At 41.2% G+C, this 24,747-nt stretch overlaps 2 protein-coding genes across 8 annotated transcripts in view; one reads left to right on the top strand and one right to left on the bottom strand.

The window, feature by feature from the left end:
* The first annotated feature begins 3,004 nt into the window (after positions 1–3,004).
* Positions 3,005–8,614, top strand: LOC133414584 (ER lumen protein-retaining receptor 3-like). The gene is made up of 5 exons (XM_061700044.1): positions 3,005–3,410; positions 4,471–4,571; positions 5,044–5,202; positions 5,279–5,531; positions 7,760–8,614. Exons 1-5 carry the CDS (start codon positions 3,320–3,322, stop codon positions 7,801–7,803), a joined length of 648 nt encoding a protein of 215 aa, XP_061556028.1. The 5' UTR covers positions 3,005–3,319; the 3' UTR covers positions 7,804–8,614.
* Positions 7,822–24,747, bottom strand: part of LOC133414583 (ankyrin repeat and fibronectin type-III domain-containing protein 1-like) — a 34,329-nt gene continuing 17,403 nt past the window's right edge. For 4 of the 7 annotated variants that reach the window (XM_061700037.1, XM_061700038.1, XM_061700039.1 and 1 more), the window contains 7 exons: positions 19,592–19,790; positions 18,923–19,089; positions 18,254–18,431; positions 17,666–17,828; positions 16,706–16,872; positions 16,420–16,624; positions 7,822–9,805 (listed from right to left, as the gene is read on the bottom strand). In XM_061700037.1, the coding sequence (XP_061556021.1) occupies positions 8,784–9,805; positions 16,420–16,624; positions 16,706–16,872; positions 17,666–17,828; positions 18,254–18,431; positions 18,923–19,089; positions 19,592–19,790 (2,101 nt within the window). In that variant the 3' untranslated portion in view covers positions 7,822–8,783. Of the gene's footprint in view, positions 9,806–11,433; positions 12,740–16,419; positions 16,625–16,705; positions 16,873–17,665; positions 17,829–18,253; positions 18,432–18,922; positions 19,090–19,591; positions 19,791–24,747 lie in introns of those variants that run through there. The other 3 variants (XM_061700040.1, XM_061700042.1, XM_061700043.1) reach the window with 3 other exon arrangements.

Raw genomic sequence — 24,747 nt, 5'->3', positions numbered from 1 at the left:
ATGGATGTCACGGGGGGCACAAAGCAGCACGACTACTTTGAACTGCATGTAATCGGTGGATTTTGAAAACAGATAGTTTCGTTTGTGTAATTTGTAGCGAAAATACAGGTTTAGAAGCACAAATGTTTGATTACATTCAAGTAATTATCAGCAGACATAATTAACATGCGACACATATAGTAATAAAGTGATGTTTTTCCTCTACTATATGTACTACCAGTGTCATGCCAGCTTCCTAGAAATCTAAGTGGGTATACTGTGCATATGAAATAAAAAAAGAAATGTACCAATTTAAATTCCAGGTGCAGGACAATGAATGCATGCATACAAACTCAATGTATAGAAACTAGTCCTCAACCTGCCTGACTTCACCACAACGTCCACATTCTTGCCGCACCCATCAAGCAGTGACTGGAATTTTTCAACACCACCTCCTCTGAATGGGGATGTGGGAGTAAATCTGTCAATATGCCAAATTCAAAGAGGAGGAACCTGGGGGTGGCAGGAGACATGTAAACTGTAAATAGCTTCAACATTGTGGTGAACACAAGAAAATAAACATGGAGCTACAATAGAAGCTGGAAAGAGATTTCCACAAAATTGACAGGAGCATGTAAAAAAGAAAAAGAAAAAAAAAAAAAGAATGAATGTCAAAGACTGGGGATGGAACTGAGCAAAATGGCCGGATGATGGATGGATGTAAAATCCTCTCTAAAATCTATTTGGAACAAAACACTAGTGAACCCCATTATGATTGCATTCACCATTTTAAAACCAAAGACTTAGCCATTAAATAAAATGAATGCATTTGCCATCATCATCTGACAGCTAGATGAGATATTGATGTCCCATTGTGCAACATGAACAATATGAGCTGGATGAGAAGGATGATGGGGAGACATGACTCTCTGTATGTATAAATAGAAGTTAATCAGACCTGGATGTCAGATTAGCTGCTATAACCTTTAGCTTAGTCCTGGGGTCAGATTTGTCCACCGTTTGTACTGTCTAGAGTACCTTTGATGCCCCTGTCTGCACATTTGTCTTCATCATTTTATTTTATTTTGTTATTTTTAAGGAATCAATTAGTCACTAAGTTATAATAAGAACATTAATAGTGCTTTGGTTGTTTCTTGAGGGCTAATTCAACGTTGTCACTCCAAGTTATAGTGAGCATACACGCATAGGCCACAACAAGTATTGTGGACACAACCACAGCTAGGAGCCTCTGGACACACACAAGCATCAATGTCAACCAACCAATGGATTTTTCGCCAAGACAAAAAATGCCCAGTATTTGCTGCCACATATGGAAACATTGTGTTTGTATTTGTTTTGTGTATTAACGGACTTCCCATTGACCCACTTCTGGCCTTAAACATGGTCTGGATACGTTTGGATATGTTTTTGTCTTGTTATTAGATCAAAAATGATTCAGAACCGCTCCAAATGATTTATGTAGCACAGTTACATGCTGTTATATTGCGGTTTTGTACTGTATTGACGGTTTCTATAATTGCAACATGATAGTGGGGGTATAAAGATGCGGACTATGACAAGTGAACGTTATATAAAAAAAATCCAAAATTGTAAAGATGAAACTCTTCAAAAGTCAGTGTTGTTTTATGAGCTCAAAAGTGTCATTCTGATGGCACATGACCAGAGAGAGCCAATCACAAGTGTCAGCTTTAAGAAGGAGGAAATTATATGGGGGTGGGGGGGATTGGAATAAATGTGTGCCTATTTTTCAAATGTAACTACAATTGTAATCATGGAATTTTCCAAAGGCAACTGCAATATAATTACACATTTTCTCCCAGTCATGTAATGGATTACGATAACATACATTTTCTAATTAAATTCTGTAATCTAGTTACATATAATTAGTTACACCAAACACTGCTCTTGATGTACATAGATGTTAAATTGTAAATGGAATGCTTATATAGCGCTCATGGTGCCCAAAAGCTTGTTACAGTTGCTCATTCACCCATTCACGCACACGTCCATAAACCAATGCATGAAGGAAAAAGGCACACCAATATTTAAGACAATGTTTTCATCAAGCCTAACAAGGTAACCAAGTGATGTGGCAAAAAATTGATTTTTTTGTTGTTGTAATTAACAGCTGATTTTAGACAAGACCATTAGGATATGGCACAGGTATCAAACTGGTAGCCCGGGGGCCAGATCCAGCCCGCAACATCATTTTATGTGGCCCGCGAAAGCAAATCAAAATTGCTCATTGTGCTCTGGTGTAATACCATTGAGATATTTGCAAGCATTTTTTTGTTACCAACCCCCCTTTGAAAAGAAATGTAATAGTGGGGAAACATGTTTTTATAGGCTTCTGATTTCAAAACTGGCTATTCATCAATGAGTTGTGTATACTGTATGTAATTACAGGTAATCTTTCATTTATATGGGTTCATAACTACAATATGGCCCGTGACAAACATGAATTTGACACCCCTGACATATGGTATCAGGTAAATCCCCATGCACTGAAGGGCTAGGACTAGTAACACAGAACATTTAGGTAAATTTAGCCTTTGGTTATCTAAATGGTAATTCATGTAAAATGTTGAATCGATTTGCTATAAAGCTTTTCAAATTGGGTATTACATGGTTCAAAAGCATACAAGCCACAGAAGAGATCCTAAAGGTAATAAGTGCAGCTCCATGTACAGTATTTTTTTCGTTTGAGCTTGTTGTCAGGAAAGCTGGTACAGTTTGCAGCAAATGTTGTTTACGTCAAGAAACACCGGGAATACCATTTATTAATCTTCAAACTAAAAAAATATGACTCTCTTTGAATGTAAAATAACATTATATTTACTAAGAAAAAAACATTAATCAAAACTATAACAGTTTGACCATACTCTGAAAACTTATTAAATTAGTGTAAACTCGAAAAATAATGTATTTTGTTGGCCGCTGTAAACCTTTACTTTGAAAAGCACAAACGCTTGACATGATGCACGTGTGACATGGCTGTCGCCTTTCTGTTGTGTGAGCTGTCAGCCACGTCACCTCCTCTTACAACAATTTGCTTCCCAGACAGCAGTAGAAACAAATTGTCTTGCGAGAAGGAGTTAATCCGGGTGTGTTTGTTTTTGTTTACGAATCGGCACACATCTCGACGGAGTGGGTTATCACCGTGCAGCGATTGGCATCTTTTTGTAGCCTTTTTTACCCCCCCCCCCCACCCCCACCCCCAAGATTGCACTCATATTGCCTTTGCTCGGTTCGGCCCAGTCGCCAGCATTATTTAATTTACCGCTTTCAAAGTGTCATTTAAAGGGAAAAAGGGAACAAAATGAACGTGTTTCGTCTGGCTGGTGACGTGTCGCATCTGTTGGCCATCCTCATTCTGTTATTAAAGATCTATAAATCCAGATCATGTGCAGGTAGGTCAGCGTTTTTGTGTGTATGTGTGTGTGTATGTATTCACTTTTCTAATATTGTGCAGCCTTGCAAAGATTTGAAGTGAGTTGATGCATTTTGCACCATATGTACGAACATGGTGGAATATCGCTGATCTCGTTCATGTTTTAACGGGAGTAATTTGAAGCTACGTGGCAGTTAGCATAGTGATCTGCTTCCTCGTCCACTTTATTACACTGCTGTCTGTCTCAGTATGTAGCAAATCACGGCAAGTACTTGTAGTACTTTGTTCTCTTTTTATATTCGGCTTTCGGGTGAACTTTCAGGATGAAGTTAAAATACAGTTGAACTTAATTTAACCTTATGTAAACCTTTGAAATGTCAACGCAAATGTCCAGCGGTTTGGTGTTCCTGTGCTTTTTGCACAATAACTTGCTGTTCTCTATCAAGGAGATAAACAGCGAAATTTGCAAAAAGGTGACTGACTCGACCAATAAAAACATTTCCTGGTTCATGTAGAATCTGTATTTTAACAGACCTCTCCCATCATGTGGTTCCCATTTTGTCATCGTGAGACCAAACAAATGATCGACAGCTCCGTGCCACTGCAAGGTTTCAAACAGGATGTTGGGGAGTTTCCATTCAGTTTAGAGTGTCTCGGTGTCATCCACAGGCAGCGACAGGGCTACAGAGACTGGAAGAGTCACAGAAAGGCCTGACTTGAGGGAATGTCCTTGGAAAGTAAAAACAAAAACACCTGTTGTGAATTTTGCCCTTCTTTGTAAGAGAACAGCAAGTTGTACAAAAAGTACTGAAACATCGAGCAGTTGGACATGTGCGGTCAATAGTTTAAAGAGCCCCTGTAAAGGTTATAGAATAGCTTAGGTTCATCATGAAATTGCTCCCAAAAGCCTAGTATCCCAACTTTTGTTTGTGATTGGGATTGTATGCAGCATGCCCACTAACAGCATGTATTTCTGCAAAAAGTAGTTGGCCTCCCACAGACTCAGTAACTTTATTGCAAACAGTCCTCCCCTTGCACACAAATATTTTGACCACTTTTCATTGTTTTTGTGTCTGTAGGCATCTCTGGAAAGTCTCAGGTGTTGTTTGCACTGGTCTTCACCACCAGATACCTTGACTTATTCACCATCTTCATTTCGCCGTACAACACAGTCATGAAGGTAACTAGGCTAAGCTAAACTTAATTCATTCACCACTGGCATATAAAGTTAAAAAAAGGAAACTGGAACTGCAAACACAAGCTCTGATGTTCCATGCACCCTCCCAGCTTCATAAAATGGAGATACCAGTGAAGATGCACCTGTAGTCATGGACAAAAACCAAGTTATAAATGAATACATACATGATAATCATTGACTTTAATGTTAATTTCCAGCATCACAAGCAAGACTTTTACTTTTCGTTTCCTACTTCTTGTAGTACTTTGTTCTCTTTTTATATGTACACAATATTGCCAAAAGTATTTGCTCACCTGCCTTGACTCAGGTCTATATATATATATATATGTGTGTGCGCTTTTTATACTAAAGTGCAAGCACCATTCATTTTTACGAGAACAGCAGCTGGCTAGTTTCAGTCTTCCAAACTGTTTCCTTTGACATCATTGTAATCTATGTTCCACTGTGGTCTCAGGTGGTGTTTTTGGCACTATCCTACGCTACCGTGTACATGGTCTACATGCGCTTCAGGAACACTTACGACTCTGAGAATGACTCATTCCGTGTGGAGTTCTTGTTGGTACCAGTTATTGGTCTGTCCTTACTGGAGAACTACGCGTTCACACCCTTGGAGGTAAACAAGCGTTTATTCTATAGTGTGGGCTTCCTTTAAGTTCCAGGTCAAAGTTCTCTTTCTTCCGTCTACCCAGGTCCTTTGGACCTTCTCGATCTTCCTGGAGTCTGTGGCCATAATGCCGCAACTTTTCATGATCACCAAGACGGGCGAGGCTGAGTCCATCACCACCCACTACTTGTTCTTCCTTGGCCTGTACAGAGCCCTCTACATCGTCAATTGGGTATGGCGCTACCACAAAGAGGGCTTCTTCGACCATATCGCAGTAGTGTCTGGTGTAGTGCAGACCATTTTCTACTGTGACTTCTTCTACCTTTACGTCACAAGAGGTAAGCAAAGACTTATACAATGTTGAAATTGGATATCAGACTTGGTGTTTGTTGTCTCAATGTTTTTGTCTACACGGACCAGCCACAACATTATGACAATTTGCACAATATAATGTCGACTGAAAATACTGAGAGCTATACAGTGACTGAAATAAGTATTTAAAAATTCACAATTTTTCTCATTAAATATATTTCCAAAGGTGCTACTGACATGAACATTTCCCCAGATGTTGGCAGCAACCCAAGTAATAATCCATGCATACAAAGAAAGTAGAACAAATAAGATCATAAATTAAGTTGTGTGTAATAATGGGAAATGACACAGGGAAAAAGTGTTGAACTTGCCAACTGGTATTTATTTAATACTTTGTACAAAAGCCTTTGTTTGCAATGACAGCTTCAAGACGCCTCCTGTATGGAGAAACAAGTCGCATGCATTGCTCTGGTGTGATTTTGGCCCATTCCTCCACACAAGCAGTCTTCAAATCTTGAAGGTTTCGTGGGGTTCTTTTATGGACCTTGAGTTTCAGCTCTTTCCATAGATTTGCGATTGGATTCAAGTCAGGTGATTGGCTGGGCCATTCTAGCAGCTTTATTTTGTTTTCTTTGAAACCAATTGAGAGTTTCCTTGGCAGTATGTTTTGGATGATTATCCTGCTGAAATCTCCACCCTCGTTTTCATTTTCATCATCCTCATAGATGGCAGCAGATCTTTGTCAAGAATGTCTCGGTACATTTGCCCATTCATCTTTCCTTCAATAATGTGAAGTTTACCAGTACCATTTGCTGAAAAGCAGCCCCACACCATCATGTTCCCCACCTCATAACTTCACTGTTGGTATGGTATTTCTAGGGTGATGTGCAGTGCCATTTCTTTTTTTTTCCAGTCCTGCGTGGTGGGCGTGCATACAGGCCATGGCAGCGGAGTACATTACTCACTGTTGTCCTTGTGACAACAGTACCAGCTAATTACAGGTCATTTTGAAGCACTCCACAGGTGGTCCTTGGCTCTTGGACAAATCTTCTGATTATTCCTTGCACTCATCTGTCAGAAATCTTGCGAGGAGCACCTGATCTAGGCAAATTTATGGTGGTATGGTTGGCTTTCCACTTACGTATTATGGCCCCAATCGGGCTCACTGGAACGTTCAGAAGCTTAGATATGCGCCTGTAACCAATGGTATCGTTATGTTTTGCAACTATTAGTTTGTGATGGTTTTGAGACAGCTCTCTGCTCTTACCCATCATGAGATGTGTCTTGACTCACACCTTGGCAATGAGACCTTTTTGTAGGCATCAATTAGGACTGAACCAGCTGATATTCATTTACACTGTCAGGGAGCTGGATTGCTTTTGATTATTGATAGATTTTAGGTGTTTTCTTGCCTTTCCATACCTTTTTGCACCTCCCTTTCTTCGTGTGTTGAATACTTTTTCCCTATGTCATTTCACGTTTTTACACACAACGCAATTTCTGATCTTATTTGTTCTACTTTCTTTATATGTATGGATTACTTGGGTTGTTCTCAACATCTGGTGAAACTTCTAAATCAATAGCACCTTTGCATGTTTAGTGAGAAAAAATGGTGACGTGTAAAATACTTATTTCAGCCGCTGTATCCAAAATGCAGGTTACCTCAGTTAGTTACCTGAGCAAACGTCAAAGCTGCATTGGGAGAAAAAAGAATATACAGCTCTTGTTTTGAATTAAACTTTTGCAGGTAGTGATAATGTTGTATCTGGTCGTTGTACGAGCAGCATAACTAATTGCAGCAATCAGGAATTAGCACAGGTTCAACTAGTTTGCTATCACGGAAACCAAAACAAGCGCACCCAGAATCACGTCGCAGTGCAGCTTTACAGTACGTTGAACTGCAATCAAAATAATATAGTGGTTGTACAGTTGGACATTTTACCATATATTTGGGAAAAATTTGTCCTGTTCAAGTCACACAAAAACTTCAAAGTTAAGATGAGTGTTAAATTCCTAGGGTTTACTTTTAAAACATTGCCTGTACACCGACCTTGAGGGTTCCACATGAGTTCATCTTATATTTGCTATCCCCAAAAATATGCAATCCTTGAACCCCCTTGTAAGGACCAAGTAAAGTGAAATACCCTGAAAATGGCACCTAAGCGAAAGTGTGTAGTGTTTTCTGTGAGTTCACATGTTAAGCAGGAGTGAAAAGTTGTCCTTATTTTAACCCTGGTTTGTATTCTCTCTGCAGTGTTGAGAGAGAGAGGAAAAATGAGCCTGCCGATGCCTGTCTAGTCGCCAGTCGGAGCACGGAGACCACCACCCTCAACTGTACGTCTTTAACTGTGGGACAGATGAGCTGATGTTCTATCGACCAAAACAAGTGCTTTACTCCAAATTGAATTCCTGTCTGGCTGGTACTTCTTGTCTGTGTTTTTGTGTGTATGCATACATTATTTGGGTTTGGTATGTTTCCATGTTTTTCACTTTACACGGTAAGATGCAAACACGACACTGAAAATGTATCTGAAGTTTTTACATGGAGCCTAAATTCGGGCATCTTTACAAAACTATAACGAACAGGTTTTCTTTATTAACTGAGGCTGAGACCGCAGTGACAAATGAATGCAGTTTCTGACATTGAATATGAGCTGATGAATTGCAGACTCTAAAAATCATTGTCAGCTCCATAGTCTGTCCAAAATCTACATGAGTGCTCACAGTTTGAAATCTTCAAATGTTTTGCATTAATTACAAATACTACATTGTATGTTAAAGTGTACTCTGTAATATAGCACAAAGTGCCTTTTTTCATTCTGAATCATCGAACACTCTGTTTATCTTGTTAATACTGTACCTTTGCTCCTTATTGCCAAGGATGTGTTCTTTTTGTATTTGTCTTGTTTAGTTTTTCTTCGGATAATGTATTTCTTCATGGGAGTAAAAGGGCTAACCATTTTTGCATGAACATAAGTCAAGCCAAAAATGAAATATATCACAGCATAATATAAATTCAATCCAATTCAAGCTATTGATTGTCAGGGTGTTTTGTTACTTTAAATGTGTTTTTCTCCCTAAATTAAATTGTACATCATTTATTAACATTGCCTTTATTGTGATCTGTGAAGACTTGTGCAAATATGTTCTGTTTGTGCAGCCACATAAAATCGGATGTAACAGAATGTCACAGGCTTCACGTGGTGTGTTGATGGCCCCTGATGATTTCTTTCTTACTTATGTGTTTAGTTGACGACAGAGGCCGATCCGGAATCCCTTTAGTGTAGGAATGTTTTACGGTGCTTGTATAGCACCTTACTTCCTTCTCTCACAGCACCGCCCACCACTTTTGCAGCCGAACTGATGGAGAACGGCGAGGTGACCAGAGCCGCTGCCTTCTCCACCACCTTGACTTTCTTCAAAGCTTTGCCTTTGTTCTTGTCTGTCTCAGTGACACCAGCCCCTTCTGCTGCACCTTTTCCTAATGCAGTCAACAGCTCACACCAGAAGAGCCTCTCTGCCCTCCGCCTGGCCTCCTCTTCCTCCTTCCTCTGCCTCGTTTGTACCGCTGGCTCTTGCCCCTCTGTTTCGTCATCCTCCATATGAAGCCACCTGTGTCGTCTTTCTTCCAAAATCCTCTCCTGAGCATCCCTGATGGCATTCTCTGCTTCCTTAAACATGTCTTTGCTATAGCAACTGCCTCCGTTGTCTGCCACAATCTTGGCTATCTTTTTCAGAAGTTGCTCCACTTGTTGTGAGCATGTGCTCATATTCTCAGTCTCGCTGTTATCAAAGACATGATATCCTCCATGGCAGCTGCTGACAAATGCCGACAGCTCATCATTCTGCTCCAGAAAGTCTTCAACAGGTTTTCCTCGCAGCTGGTCTCCCCGCGTGAACAGCACCAGTGTAAACCTGTTGGCTCCAGGTCCAAATGTTGCCTTGATCCACTCCAGGACATCTCTCTCCTCCTGGGTGAACCTGCCAGGCTGCAGGGTCACCAAGAATACATGGGGTCCGAGAGAGGACAGGACTAAACTCTGTCCCACTTCTCTTATGACCTCCTGAGTGGACAAGTGTGTGTGGAAGAACCCTGGCGTGTCAGTCACAGAGATGTGCCTTCCGCCGACTGTCCCAGTCTCTTTCATGCAGTGAGTGGTGACAGAGCAGGGGGAGACATCCACCCTGAAGGCGGACCTACCCAGGATGGTGTTACCTGAGGAGCTCCTTCCTGATCCTGTCTTTCCGAGAAGAGCAATCCTCAGCTCAGCCTCTGACGTGGACAGAGATGCATTACAGGCTGCAGAAAAGCAGTCAAAAGTAATACACTGTGTATTATTTTCCAAATTATCTGACATCACTGGCCACAAAACCGGTCAAACTTGCACCGTCTTGTTAAACCCAATACAGTAACTCTTATCAAGAATTCCAAATTTAGAAAGATAACTAAACGTTTATGGTCATAGATGACCGCAATGTGTTTCAGTGGACATCAAATGAATTTTGTCATCCCTTTCTTCATAGTTGGGGGCACAATTGGGATATAATTATCCTACCTAGAGCGAAGGCTGTTGTAGGTTAAATGACAAAAAAAAAAAAAAAGTAATTTATCAAATATTAATACAATACAATAAGAACAAAAAAAACCCTTGAATGTCGCAATTGGCATGCTTACTGATGGATACGTTGTAATAGAGACATTATTTTCACAATGACTGTTGTAGAAGTGCACTACACTGTACTGTACTCCTGCATTATGCTCAAGAGGTCTGTCAATCTAATACAGTATTTTGGTTCCCCTATTTAACGACATGAAACAGTCAACGTACTACCCTCATTCAACATCATTCATTCTAGTCCACCACAATAAAAAAAATAATATAAAATACATTGTTTTCATCAGTATTGTATAATCTTTGTCATGCTACATTTTTGATAAAACGGATCTCGGATCCCTTGTACAGTTCGTATGATGTCGGTAGAAAAAGATCAAACATTGTCAAACGTAAACTTAGGAAATATTGAGAGCACGAAACGTTTAGGACGTTGTATTCGTGCAGACGTGCTGTAAATGACGACATGATGAATTCGCAAGGGGACATACCTTGAGGTGACGAAGCATTAGCAGATGTTGTCATCCTGACAGAGATGATAGTGGTGCTACCAACAGATTGGATTACTTTGTCAGAGTGGAATGGTGTCCCAAAAACAAATATTGTTCGTCATAAGAAAGAATTTGCCTTCTCTATGCAGCGGTGCAATGTTAAAGCGATGGCATTTTAAAAATCATTTCATGCCTGTAGTGACTTACTAAGGCCATATGGGGGCAGTCAAATACTATACATCAGTTGGTTGGTCGACTTTTATACTCAGTACCATCACGAAAAATACTTGGCTCTCCCAAGTCCCACCAAAATGACCAAGAATAAAATACAGCAGCGTCTTATGCCCACGTGTTCATCAAAAACGATGCAGTGGTTTTATTCCGAAAAAGTGCATTGTATCTGATGATAACTGTAACAATATGCACAGTTTGAACATTAACACTGCGCTTAGGAAAAGACAAAAGTGTGCTTCAATGATTCCTTTTCAATGTACTGAACATAAATTCAATTATGGGGATTAAGATCAGCTCCAACTACAGTACCGTTAGCTGGAGCCTATCCCAGATGACTTTGGACGAGAGAGTGGCTTCAAACAAAAGGTGCTCTGTCCGGAGTTGTTTAACACGTCGAGATGTAAATACTATGAAACAAAAGGTGGATTTCTGAACTTTTGTCTCATATTAAAATTTTGATCTGAAACCCAAATGTTTTCAGTGTACAACAAAAACAAAGGAATTGAACTTGCCGTTCCAATACCTTTAGAGGGGGCGGTATAGACAAACAACCATTCACACCTACAGACAGTTTATAGACTTCAATTAACCAAATAAACTTGTCTTGGGAATGTGGGAGAAGGCCGGAGTAAACCCATAAAAGCTCAGGGAGAATATGCAAACGCCACACGGAAAGGATTCAAACCCACAACCTCAGAGCTGTGAGGCAGATAAACTCACCACTCTTTCACTCTTTAACCTCATTACGATGCCGATGTTCATGCACATTATATTTGGAAATACAATACAAGCAAATGCATCACACATTGTTTATGAATTTTGTGTTTTAATGTCATTTGACAGTAAAATGAAAACCATTCTGGATTGGTTTTCTTCTTATCATTTAGTTTTTTGATTTTAGTGGAATTAGTTGACAGCAATTGTTTGTTCAGGAATTTAAGTGCATAAAGGCAACATAACTATTCTGATACATCGAGAATATGCACCATAGAATAGGTTTTATTGACTAACACCCATAATTATGAAACATGTACAGTAGCGATGCACTTCTCACTTTTTCTCTGTTACAGTTATCATGTGCAGTTACATCCAAACAAAGTTGGTGTGATAAATCAGCTGACCTGCAGCTGCATACAGTAGTTAAGTCATTTTCGACACTTTATAATGAGGAGTTGGTAAATGGTCTGCCCCACTCTGCCTGGTTCCTCACAGGAAAATTCCGTCCCCTACCGGAAACCTGCAGAGATACGTCATCTTCTGGGGAGCTTTCTGTGTCACACACTGTGGTGTGTGTGCTCGGCAGGTCTTGTTCAAATAGAACAGCTTGGCTTGAGTTTGTGTCTTTTACATCGATGCTTTTATTAGGATACAGGATTGGCGCCGTCCCACATACGACTCCATGCATCAAGTGGGAATTCTCTGACTCAAAGCAGCTGCCCTTTTCACCGATCCCCAGTCCAAAGCTTTGAAACATATCCATCACTGACAGTGCAGAAGGATTACTTGGGGTCTCCTCTTCAATAAGACTCAGTGTGGGCAATATATCCACTAACTCTGCCATCTCCATGGGCCGGATTACCTCAGAGATGCTGGCGGGAAAGTGATCCGATCCACTGAAGGACTCTGATGCATCCAAAGCTGCGAACCCCACTTCCAACTGTCCAACAGCTGCAGCCTCTAGTCCAGATTCGATTAAAGTGCTTGCGCATCCAAATTCTGACTGGCCGATGCTTGTTATATCCACAGTTGATTGGGCACTAATGTCTACAGGGTACCCTCCCTTGGCAACGCCTTCCATTAACACCATTGTGGCCTCCTCAATGACAACCATATTTCCTGCTGGAGAGGAGACCTCGGCCGTGACAACATTTGATGGAATCATGCTGACTAAACTGTCTGAAAGGGAAACATATACAGAGCAATTAGTTTTTAGAAGTATTTTCAACCGCAACAGCTATTTTGGATTACAAATTATTTTTCAGTCAGCCAACCATGCTATGTGAGGACTCATTGGCTCTGTTCAGAATCATTCACTAATCCCTTATCATGATAGCAGTGATTCTCAAAGTCTGGTGATACTAGTACCAATAGTCACAGGCGGGCTCGCTCCAGTAATACATACTCTCTTCTCTTTAGCCGCTTCTCCTCACTAGGGTCGCGGGCTTGCTGGAGCCTATCCCAGCTGTCATCGGGCAGGAGGCGGGGTACACCCTGAACTGGTTGCCAGCCAATCGCAGGGCACATACAAACAAACAACTATTCGCACTCACAGTCACACCCACGGGCGATTTAGAGTCTCCAATGAATGCATGTTTTTGAGATGTGGGAGGAAACCGGAGTGCCCGGAGAAAACCCACGCAGGCACGGGGAGAACATGCAAACTCCACACAGGCGGGGCCGGGGATTGAACCCGGGTCCTCAGAACTGTGAGGCTAACGCTCTAACCAGTTGTTCACCGTACCGCGTAATACATACTGTATAATACATACATACTGGACAAATAGATACATTATATTGTTTAAAGCTGAAATAATTTTACAAAATTAATACAAACAAAGCACTTTCTGTCCGTCTGTGTGTTGCTCTACTTAAAAACCCCAATTCCAATGAAGTTGGGATGTTGTTTAAAAAGTAAATAAAAACAGAATACTGTACAATGATTTGCAAATCCTTTTCAACCAATAGTCAGTTGAATACACTACAAAGAGAAGATGCTTAATGTTCAAACTGATACGCTTTGTTTTGTTTTGTTTTGTTTACAAATACTCACTCATTTTGAATTTGTTGTCTGCAACATGTTCCAAAAAAGCTGGGACAGGGGCATTTTTACTATTGTGTTACATTACCTCTCACTCAATAAGAGTTTGGGAACTGAAGAAACTAATTGTTGAAGGTTCGTAGGTGGAATTGTTTCCCATTATTATGTAATTGATATACAACCTCAGTTACTCAACAGTCCGGGGTCTCCGTTGTCGTATTTTGTGCTTCATAATGAGCTACACATACAGGTATTTAATGGTCTGGACTTTTGGCAGGCCAGTCTAGTACTCGCACGTTTTTACTACCAAGCCATGCTGTTGGAACATGTGCAGAATGTGGCTTGGCATTGTCTTGCTGAAATAAGCAGGCATATCCCTGAAAACGACGTTGCTTGGACAGCAACATATACTGTATTGCTCCAAAACCTGTATATACAGTACCTTTCAGCATTAAGGATGCCTGCACAGATGTGCAAAATACCAATGGCATGGGTACTAACACATCCCCATACAATCACAGATGCTAGCTTTTGAACTTTGCGCTGATAATATTTTGAATAGTGCGTTTCCTCTGGCCCGGAGGATGTCCATGATTTCCAAAAACAATTTGAAATGTGGACTCGTCAGACCACAGCACACTTTTCCACTTTGCGTCAGTCCATCTCAAATGAGCTTGGGCCTAGAAAGGCCGGCGGTGTTACTGGGTGTTGTTGATCTATGGCTTTCGCTTTGCATGGTAGAGTTTTAACTCGCATTTATAGATGTAGCGACGAAATGTGTTAACTGGCAATTGTTTTCTGAAGTGTTCCTGAGCTCACGTGGCAAGATCCTTTACATTACAATGATTGTGGTTTTTAATGCAGTGCAGAGGGATTGAGCATTCTTGGACATTCAATGTTTTTTCAGCCTTGCCGCTTACATGCAGAGATTTCTCCAAATTCGCTGAATTTTTAATTACATTATGGAGCGTCGATGATACAGTAACTCTACATTCCTTGCAATTGTACATTTGTAAATATCGTTCTTAAGGTGTTGCACTATATCCTCCCGCAGTTGTTCATAAAGTGGTGAATCTCACCCCATCCTTATGAACAATTGAGCCTTTCGAGGATGCTCCTTTCAGAATCAGAATCATCTTTATTTGTTAACTATGTCCAAAACACACAAGGAATTTGTCTCCGGTAGTTGGAGCCGCTCTTGTACAACAGACAGTCAGTTTACAGAACACTTTGGGGACATAAAGACATTGACAAAAAACAATAAAGACATGCACCTATTTCCAATTAACCTGGTCACCTGTGGAATGTTCCAAACAGGTATTTTTGTAACATTCCTCAACTTTCCCAGTCTTTTGTTGCCCCTGTCCCAGGTTTTTTGGAACATGTTGCAGGTATCAAATTCAAAATGACAGAATTGCCACCCAAAAAACAATGACATTCATCAGTTTCAACGTTAAATACTGCATCTTGTCTTTGTAGTGTATTCAATTGAATATAGTTTGAAAAAATTTGCAAATAATTACATTCTGTTTTTTTTTATTTGCCCAACGTCATTGGAATTGGGGTTTGTATATTAAAGATAAGGCGGCATGGTGTGCGACTGGTTAGAGCGTCTGCCTCACAGTTCTGAGGACCGGGGTTCAATCCCTCCCATACTCTGGTATACTCTGGTATGGGAGGGATGTACCATGTACCAGGCGGCACGGTGGGCGACTGGTTAGAGCATCAGCCTCACAGTTCTGAGGACCAGGGTTCAATCCCCGGCCCCGCCTGTGTGGAGCTTGCATGTTCTCCCCGTGCCTGCGTGGGTTTTCTCCGGGCACTCCGGTTCCCTCCCACACCCCAAAAACATTCATGGTAGGATTAATTGACAACTCTAAATTGGCCCGTAGGTGTGAATGTGAATGGTCGTTTGTTTGTATGTGCCCTACGATTGGCTGGCAACCAGTTCAGGGTGTACCCCGCCTCCTGCCCGATGATAGGTGGGATAGGCTCCCGCCCGCGAGCCTAGTGAGGAGAAGCGGCTCAGAAAATGGATGGATGGATATTAAAGATATTTTTAGGCCACAACATCCTTTTTCTGTATTAGTGCAATGCATCATGGGATTTCTCTCTTTTCTTATGACTATCCTTCACTACTTTTCAAGATGCATTGTAGGATACAGTTAGGGCATTATATGGGGGATAACCTATAGTCTACTCCCTACTCATTCAAACAACAGGACAAAATGGCCAACCCACTATCCTGTATAGAGCACTATATAGTGGATAGGGAGTTATTCCAAACACTGCCATTGTCATACCAAATTTTTTACATTAGATTGTATTTTAGGCAGTACGGTGGAAGACTGGTTCACACAGCTGCCTTCACCGGTTCAAATCCGGCCTCTCCTGTGTGGAGTTTGCATGTTCTCCCCGTGCTTGCATGGGGTTTCTCTGGGTACTCCGGTTTCCTCCCACATTTCAAAAACAGGCATGGACTCTAAATTGTCAGTAGGTGTGAATGTGAGTGTGAATGGTTGTTTGTCTATATGTGCCCTGAGATTGGTTGGCGACCAGTTCAGGGTGTACCCGGCCTCTCACCCAGAGTAAACTGAGATAGGCGCCAGCACACCTGTGACCCACGTGAGGATAACGGGTACAGAAAATTGATGGATGGATTGTATTATTCTCATCTTGCTTTTCAGTCTAAAAGTTACATCTTGCAAGTATACACCAATCAGCCACGACATTTTGATCACTCACACAATCCAATACAAGAGCTGTATAAATTTTGATTGACACTGTAAGAGTGTACTGTGCGCTTCTGCATAATTACCTGTGGCGGCCCTTTTTGACTGCAGCCGATGGGGCCACGTCAGTCTGGCAGTCAGTCTTTCTTCCTCTTCCTCAGCCTCGGGACATGGCGGCGGGTCTCCTCCCATCACCAACCCAAGAGGCACCGCTCCCACCCATTGCTTGGACCGAACGCACTGCAGACAGTCCATAATCCAGCGGGCATCCCGCCACAAAACATCCAGACGCTGATGGAAAAATGCAAGAATTGGTAACAATTGAGAAAGTGTTATGTTTGATAAAATACTTTTTCTTTTAAAAGATCTTACATTGGAAATCTCAGTGACATGGTTCAGACGCTCGCGGGCCACTTGCACTTCCCTTGTGTCCAGCGCCTCCCGCAGAGCCTGCTGAGCCAGGTGAGTGTCCAGCTCCAGCCTCACCCACGCCTGGCAGTACTGGGACAGAAAGTCCCTTTCATATCTCCAGAGGTGAACTAGATGTAATGAAAGGTGAAAGGAAATTCAAATGACTAAATTAAAGTAGCCTCAGAGTCAATACTAATTAGGGGACTTTATTAAATGTTTGTCATGAACCGAACAGAGGATAGGACCCAAAAATGCACGACTTCAAAACAAATGGACAGTTTAGAAAAAAAAGAGAGGTTTAATATACGGGCATAGGTCGCTCCACAGGCAATCCAAAACAGGCAACAGTATCCAAAAACATGAGGCAAAAAGCAGAGGTCGATAATCGGAACAGGGTCAAGTCTTACTGTGAGTCTGTGACATGGAAACAAGGAATGCTGGAACGCGATGACAAGGTACAACGAGAAATAATGAGACACGACGTTAACTGCACGGGGTAATTAGGGTGAACGTTGAACAGGTGGTGAAGATGCTCTCAGGAGCAGGTGTGTGTGAAACAGGGGGAATACAAAAACCGGAACACACACCCATGACAATTTTATCCATGGGAAATACGAAGAAGGGTCAAAAGATGGAGACTTTTATGTTTAATTATAAAGGAAGGTCAAAGCCCTATGGAGATTAACCTGAATGTCTTCAAAAGGTTTTGTGCTAATTACACTGAATTCCCTGGGTTATAGAATTCGTTTTTGCACTTTCCTTACAAATGAAACCCATTTTAAGTAGCATTAATGACGTTTCCTGCAATGAAATAACATTAATACAGCAAAATACAAATTATTTAGATGTTAATTAACCTTATTTGGCATTTCCCCCATACAAGAGAAATTAAGGGTCTCTTGAGTTTGCTTTTTAACCCACCCAGCTCAAAGCGCTGCAGGGGCATGGTAAGGCCGGGCTCTTTGGTTCCCAACAGAGGCCAGTAGCTGGAGCTAAAGTCTTCACTTGGAGGAAGAAGCAGCACCATGGAAACTTTGTCTCCTAACTGCAGCAGTTCTCTGGTGTATACTCCATACTGATAGGCCTGTCACAGACACATAAAACATTCAGCAGTCATACTTTTACGTATAGGGTAAAACTACTCTTGCTCCTAACTACATACCGTAACTCACTTGCGATTCCTACGTTACAATGGTATGGCAAGCATGGGCAGCATTACTGCATGTCTGCCTCAAGGTCAAAGATTATGGGTTATTATCTCTGGCCTTTCTGGGTGGAGTTTGCATCTCCACCCTGTGCATGCCTAGGTTTCTTCTGGTTTCTTCCCACATACATGACATTAGATTAATTGAAGACTATAAGGCTACCCGTGTGAAAATGGTTGTTTGTCTATGTGTGCTCTGTGCTTGACTAGCGACCAGTTCAGAGTGTACTCTCAGCTTCTGTAAACTGAGCTAGAAATGGATGGAAGGATGAATGGATAAATTCAAGTTGTCAAACTGTGTTTACCCTGTAGAGGGGTATGTTGAGCTTTGTCAGAAGATGTGAGACGGCTGCTCTCAGGGGCCTGATGAACTCCACCAGGCTGCTGTTTTCCACCAAGTTGTCATCCTTGCTGCCCAGTAGGTTCTGAATACCGTCACTGGTTGTTTCATAAACATTATTCTGGAGCCATGCCCACTCTTCTCTATGACGATGAAAATAATAAGACGAATACGTATGAGATACATCGTGAATAAGAAGTGGCAGAGACCCGAACCCCAAGCATTGTAAATTGTGGTCCACTGATAACAAATTAAGCACAAAGTTAATGCTAATGAATTTCCAGCGCATATTTAGCGGGACTTGATTTGCTCTTCTTTTGCAAGATTGCAGGTATTACCTAAAAGGTCTTATTTCAGAATTGCGGGGAAATGCAGAAAGGGTTATAAGTTAGCTGCTAAATAGCTCCCTTTTATTGGACATCATGAAAACCTTTATTTCCTTTTACAAGCAATAACATTGACTTTCCAATAACCTGAGCTTGACCTATTACACATCTTTATAGCATACAATAAGAGCTGAACGTGTGATGTGTTTTTTGGTTGTTGGTATGCAAATCATTTTAATACTAATGATAAATGTAGAGGTATGGTTAAAAAGTATAGCTTGTCACAAATGTCATTTCATCAGTGTTACCTGGTGACATGGGCATTGTGTCTGACCCTGGCATGGCATAGTAAATTGGGAAGCCTTTGAGGTACCAAAACCCTGATGTTTTCCACGGAGCTCCATAGTTTTAGGATGCCCACATACAGGCCCGATTTGGCCCAATGATTGCTGCGCCTGTGGTAGTCCAGCTTCTCCTGGGAACAAGATGGAAATAAATTGTTGGTGAATTCAAGAGATGTTAATTGCATGTAATGTTTTATCACTTCAGTTCAATACTAGACAGCTTTAGCTCATCTGTAAGGGCTTGGGCTTTACAGCCGGAGGGACACGGTTTAAGTCATGGACAAAATGTTAAAATGACAGCTAGTTCTTGGAGAGCTGCCATTCTGCTTGCTGCCTACTGTTGAGTACTCTGAATCTCTCCTTGCATGCCTGCATGTGTGTGAGCTGGTCCACTGTGTGGTGTGCAAAACAAAATTTAGAGTAGAGTGAGAGTTGAATTTCGCCTTAAGGCATCATGATAAACAAAAACAAAAAATATGTCATTTGGGCTTTCTAAATCAATTCCTGGGAGTAAAAAATCGCTCAACTCTACAGGACAGAGTATTGCTGTACATGTGATGAAATGAAAAAGCGGTATAAAAAAAATACTACTTTACGAATACAGCGTTTATTTTTTAAATTTTATTTTTTTACCTGTGATAGCCTTGGGCTGCATATTTCTTTATTGTTAGTTTCTCTCTTTCCCTCACTCTCTTTTTCTAACCAAACTAGCCTCACCCTGAGGTGTTCATAGAGCATATCCATGGCGGTGGGTTCAGGCAGTAGGGGAGCTCTGCTACGGTTCTTCTCCAGGCGAGCCAGGGGCATCCATTGCAGTGGAGGCTCAGGAGAGCTTGAATCAGAGAAGACCAAAAGCAACCCATGTATTAGATGTAAACTAATTGTGTGAGTGGTGTGAGGCCATACTTTTTATAATGCTAAAGAGTGTATTTCTTAGCCCAAATACTCATTGGGGAGAAGTGGCTAAGAATGTCCGACCAGCACAGAAATATGAACTCACAACTTGGGTCACATCGGAGCAGAGGTGGGTAGAGGGGGGTATATATTATACTCAAGTATACTCAAGTAAGAGTACTGTGACTTTAGAATAATATAACTCAAGTAAAAGTAAAAAGTAGTCCTCCAAATAATTACTTGAGTAAGAGTAAGAAAATACTCAGTGAAAAAAACTACTCAAGTACTGAGTAACTAGTGAGTAACTTGTGATTTATTTTTAAATCAGAGTATGAATGTCAAATAAAATAAAAATAACTAAATAAAATATAAATGTGCACATTCAGATATTTCTGAACAATATCACTTAATATAAAACAATAAATAACATTTTATTAAATAGAATGTGTGAAATAACACATTAAGGCAAATTCAGCTCCAAGAAATGGTCTTATACGATATTGTTTCTACTTGTTAAACAACAAAATACTATAGGCTCACCAGGCAGATTACAAAAACAGGAACAAGGCTACACACCCCTTTTCAAATGCCAGGTTTTTGTGTTGTGAAATAATTTTGACCAGGATAAATAATTTTCAAACTTTTCCCACCATTAATGTGATCTAGAATTTGTAAAACTCAACTGATTTATTTTTGAGACAGGAGATGAAAATATATAACCTTGGATAAGTTTGACTTGGACTTGACGTTTAACTTGCTGCCTTCTTGGCATGGTCACCATTGCAAAAGAGTTCAATTATGTTTGAACTTATCTTTTACCTGGTAAATAAAGTTGAAATAAAATAAAAATAAATCTGGTTTCATAAGGATGCATTCCCTCTTATAACTGGCATGTGGCTGTGTTTAGAAGTAACTGATCCAGTCCACACACACCTGCCACAATTTCAATTTTAAGTGGAAAAACAACAACGCATGCACAGGGCCTTACAAAAACATTATTTGCTTTATCCACTAAAACAACGAAATGAAGAAGCTGTTTGCTGACCAGACTTATTGATAGTGTGTGTGTGTGTGTGTGTGTGTGTGTGTGTGTGTGAGTGTGTGTGTGTGTGTGTGTGTGTGCGCGTGTGTGTGTGTGTGCGTGTGAGAGAGAGAGAGAGAGAGAGAGAGAGAGAGAGAGAGAGAGAGAGAACAGAACGTACACCAGAAGATGCATGTTTTACAGTTACTTGTGACCACAAAATAGGGCTAATGTTGCTATATGCACTGCCAAAACAACAGCAAAAACATCTGCAACTTACAGCAAGGTGTTTTCTCAAGTTAGAAGTGGGCTGAAATATCCAAGTTTGGGCAGTGACAAGACTACGCTGCTTGTTAAGGCTTTGTTTGTCATAGTCTGGAATGAAAACACGAGTGGCGCGGCTGTCACGACTCAATTTGATTGGCCCACAAAGCCCAATAGAAGACTTTGGGTTGTTTGATTGGTGAATTCTAGTCAAACGTCACTGTGGTAATCATGGTTGATTGGAGCAACGGCACCCGATGCGGAAGTCAAAAACGAAAGTCTTAAAATAGATCACGCACGAGTTTATTGATAAATGAAAGTAGTGAGCGGCTTGTAGATTATTGTAACGGAGTAGAAGTATCGTTTCTTCTTAACATAAATACTTGAGTAAAAGTATATCCCCAATTCCAATGAAGTTGGGATGTTGTGTTAAACATAAATAAAAACAGAATTCAATGATTTGCGAATCATGTTCAACCTATATTTAATTGAATACACTACAAAGACAAGATATTTAATGTTCAAACTGATAAACTTAATTGTTTTTAGCAAATAATCATTAACTTAGAATTTTATGGCTGCAACACATTCCAGAAAATCTGGGACAGGGTCATGTTTACCACTGTTTTACATCACCTTTTCTTTTAACAACATTCAATAAACGTTTGGGAACTGAGGACACTAATTGTTGAAGCTTTGTAGGTGGAATTCTTTCCCATTCTTGCTTGATGTACAGCTTCAGCTGTTCAACAGTCCGGGGTCTCCGTTGTCGTATTTTACGCTTCATAATGCGCCACACATTTTCAATTTCAACTGTCTCCCATTTTCAATGGGAGACAGGTCTGGCTAGGCAGGCCAGTCTAGTACCCTCTTTTTACTAGGAAGCCACACTGTTGGAATGTGGTTTGGCATTGTCTTGCTGAAATAAGCACAGGTGTCCATGAAAAAGACGTTGCTTGGATGGCAGCATATGTTTCTCCAAAACCTGTATGTACCTTTCAGCATTAATGGTGCCTTCACAGATGTGTAAGTTACCCATGCCATTGGCACTAATACAGCCCCATACCATCACAGATGCTGTTTTTTTAACTTTGCGTCCATACACACACTGAGGGATCGAAGGTCACAGGCATTCAATGTTGGTTTTCGGCCTTACCGCTTACATGCAGTGGTTTCTCCAGATTCTCTGAACCTTTTGATGATATTATGGACCGTAGATGATCCATCCATCCATTTTCTGAGCCACTTCTCCTCACTTGGGTGGCGGGCGTGCTGGAGCCTATCCCAGCTGTCATCGGACAGGAGGCGGGGTACACCCTGAACTGGTTGCCAGCCAATCGCAGGGCACATAGAAACAAACAACCATTCGCACTCACAGTCATGCCTACGGGCAATTTAGAGTCTCCAATTAATGCATGTTTTTGGGATGTGGGAGGAAAGCGGGGTGCCCGGAGAAAACCCATGCAGGCACGGGGAGATCATGCAAACTCCACACAGGCGGGGCCAGGGATTGAACCCGGGTCCTCAGAACTGTGAGGCTGACGCTCTAACCAGTCGTCCACCGTGCCGCTACCGTAGATGATGAAATCCCTAAATTCCTTGCAATTGTACATTGAGGAACATTGTCCTTAAACTAGTCGACTATTTTCTCACGCACTTGTTCACAAAGAGGTGAATCTCGTCCCATCTTTGCTTGTGAACGACTGAGCAATTCAGGGAAGCTCCTTTTATACCCAATCATGGCACCCACCTGTTCCCAATTAGCCTGTTCACCTGTGGGATGTACCAAACAGGTGTTTGATGAGCATTCCTTAACTTTCTCAGTCTTTTTTGCCACCTGTCCCAGCTTTTTAGGAATGTCTTGCAGCCATAAAATTCTATGTCAATGATTATTTGCCAAAAACAATAAAGTTAATCAGTTTGAACATTAAATATTTTGTCTTTGTAGTGTATTCAATTAAATATAGGCTGAACATGATTTGCAAATCATTGTATTCTGTTTTTATTGATGTTAAACACAACGTCCCAACTTCATTGGAATTGGGGTTGTACAAAGTATGCTTCATTAAACCTATGGTGACAAGTACAATTTTGGCCAAACTGTTACTAGAGTAAATGTAATGCGTTACTACCCACCTTTGTATCTGAGATACTGTCGTGCCCTATAAAATTATGTCAATAATAATCTATCCATCCATTTACTGTACCATTTATCCTGATTAGGGTTGCGTGTGAGCTGGAGCCTAGTCCATCTGGATTAGTACAAGAGGTGGGGTACCCTGCATTGGTCGTGAGTTAATCACAGCTCTCAGTAACAATTGCCGAAAATAGTGGCACTGGTCGACGGTGGGCTGCAGGTGCGGGTCAAATCCATATCCTGGTCTGTTTGACTTCCAGTTCAACCAAATATTCTTTCCTGTTTCCTATTAAATCAACATCTGTCAGTAATTTTCACTGTACATCTTATTCAAAGATGTCAATTTCGTATTTGTATGCAATGGTGTTTACCATTTAGAAAACACAACAAGGCACAATGTGAAGTCTGTTTTGGCATGTTTGAGAAGAAGCAGCTTTGGAGGCCTTTACAGGTACAGTACAAGGTACCTATCCTTCAAATGCTACAAGCTCTCCACCACACCAGTGCGTGGAAACAGAGCATGATGTTGGGTTCACCACTGCAATGAGTTAAATATCCATCCATCCATCCATCCATTTTCAACACCGCTTATCCTGGTTAGGGTCGCGGGAGCCTATCCCAGCTGACTTCGGGCGAAAGGCGGACTACACCCTGAACTGGTCGCCAGTCAGTCACAGGGCACATATAGACACAAACAACCATTCACACTCACATTCACACCATCACTGAGTGGGAACTCAGGCGAGTGTACCGCTACACCATCAGTGACATGAGTTAAATAGACAAATCTAATTTTGTGTATGCATGGACATAACAATAAAAAAATGCCGTCCTATGGAGGGCACAAGCCAGTGCAAACTGCAGGCCGGTCCCAAGTCCGGAAAAATGCAGAGGGTTGCGTCAGGAAGGGCATCCGGTTTAAAACTTTGCCAAACAAATATGAGCATTTATCCAAAGAATTCCATACCGGATCGGTCGTGCCCCGGGTTAACAACGTCCGCCACCGGCACCGTCAACCTGCAGGGCGCCGGTGGAGATTCAGCTACTGTGGGTCGAAGTCAAAGAAGAAGAGGTGGAAAGCGGGTTCTTCGGCAGAAAGAGAAGAGGAAAGCACAGAGCCTTGAACTGAATGTCCCAACTTTGAATGTTGGGACTATGACAGGAAAATATCGGGAATTGGTTGACATGATGATTAGGAAAAAGGTTGATATATTTTGTGTCCAGGAGACCAGGTGCAAAGACAGTAAGGATAGAAGTTTAGGGGCAGGGTTTAAATTATTTTACCATGGTGTAGATGGGAAGAGAAGTGGAGTCGGGGTTATTTTAAAAGAAGAGTTGGCTAAGAATATCTTGGAGGTGAAAAGAGTATCAGATTGAGTGATGAGGCTGAAACTTGAAATTGAGGGTGTTATGTATAATGTGATTAGTGGCTATGCCCCACAGGTAGGATGTGTCCTCGAGGTGAAAGAGAAA

The sequence above is a fragment of the Phycodurus eques genome, chromosome 16, assembly GCF_024500275.1.
Source record: "Phycodurus eques isolate BA_2022a chromosome 16, UOR_Pequ_1.1, whole genome shotgun sequence".
NCBI lineage: Eukaryota > Metazoa > Chordata > Actinopteri > Syngnathiformes > Syngnathidae > Phycodurus > Phycodurus eques.
The sequence above is the reverse complement of the archived record's forward strand: the minus strand, read 5'-3'. Positions and strand labels throughout refer to the sequence as shown.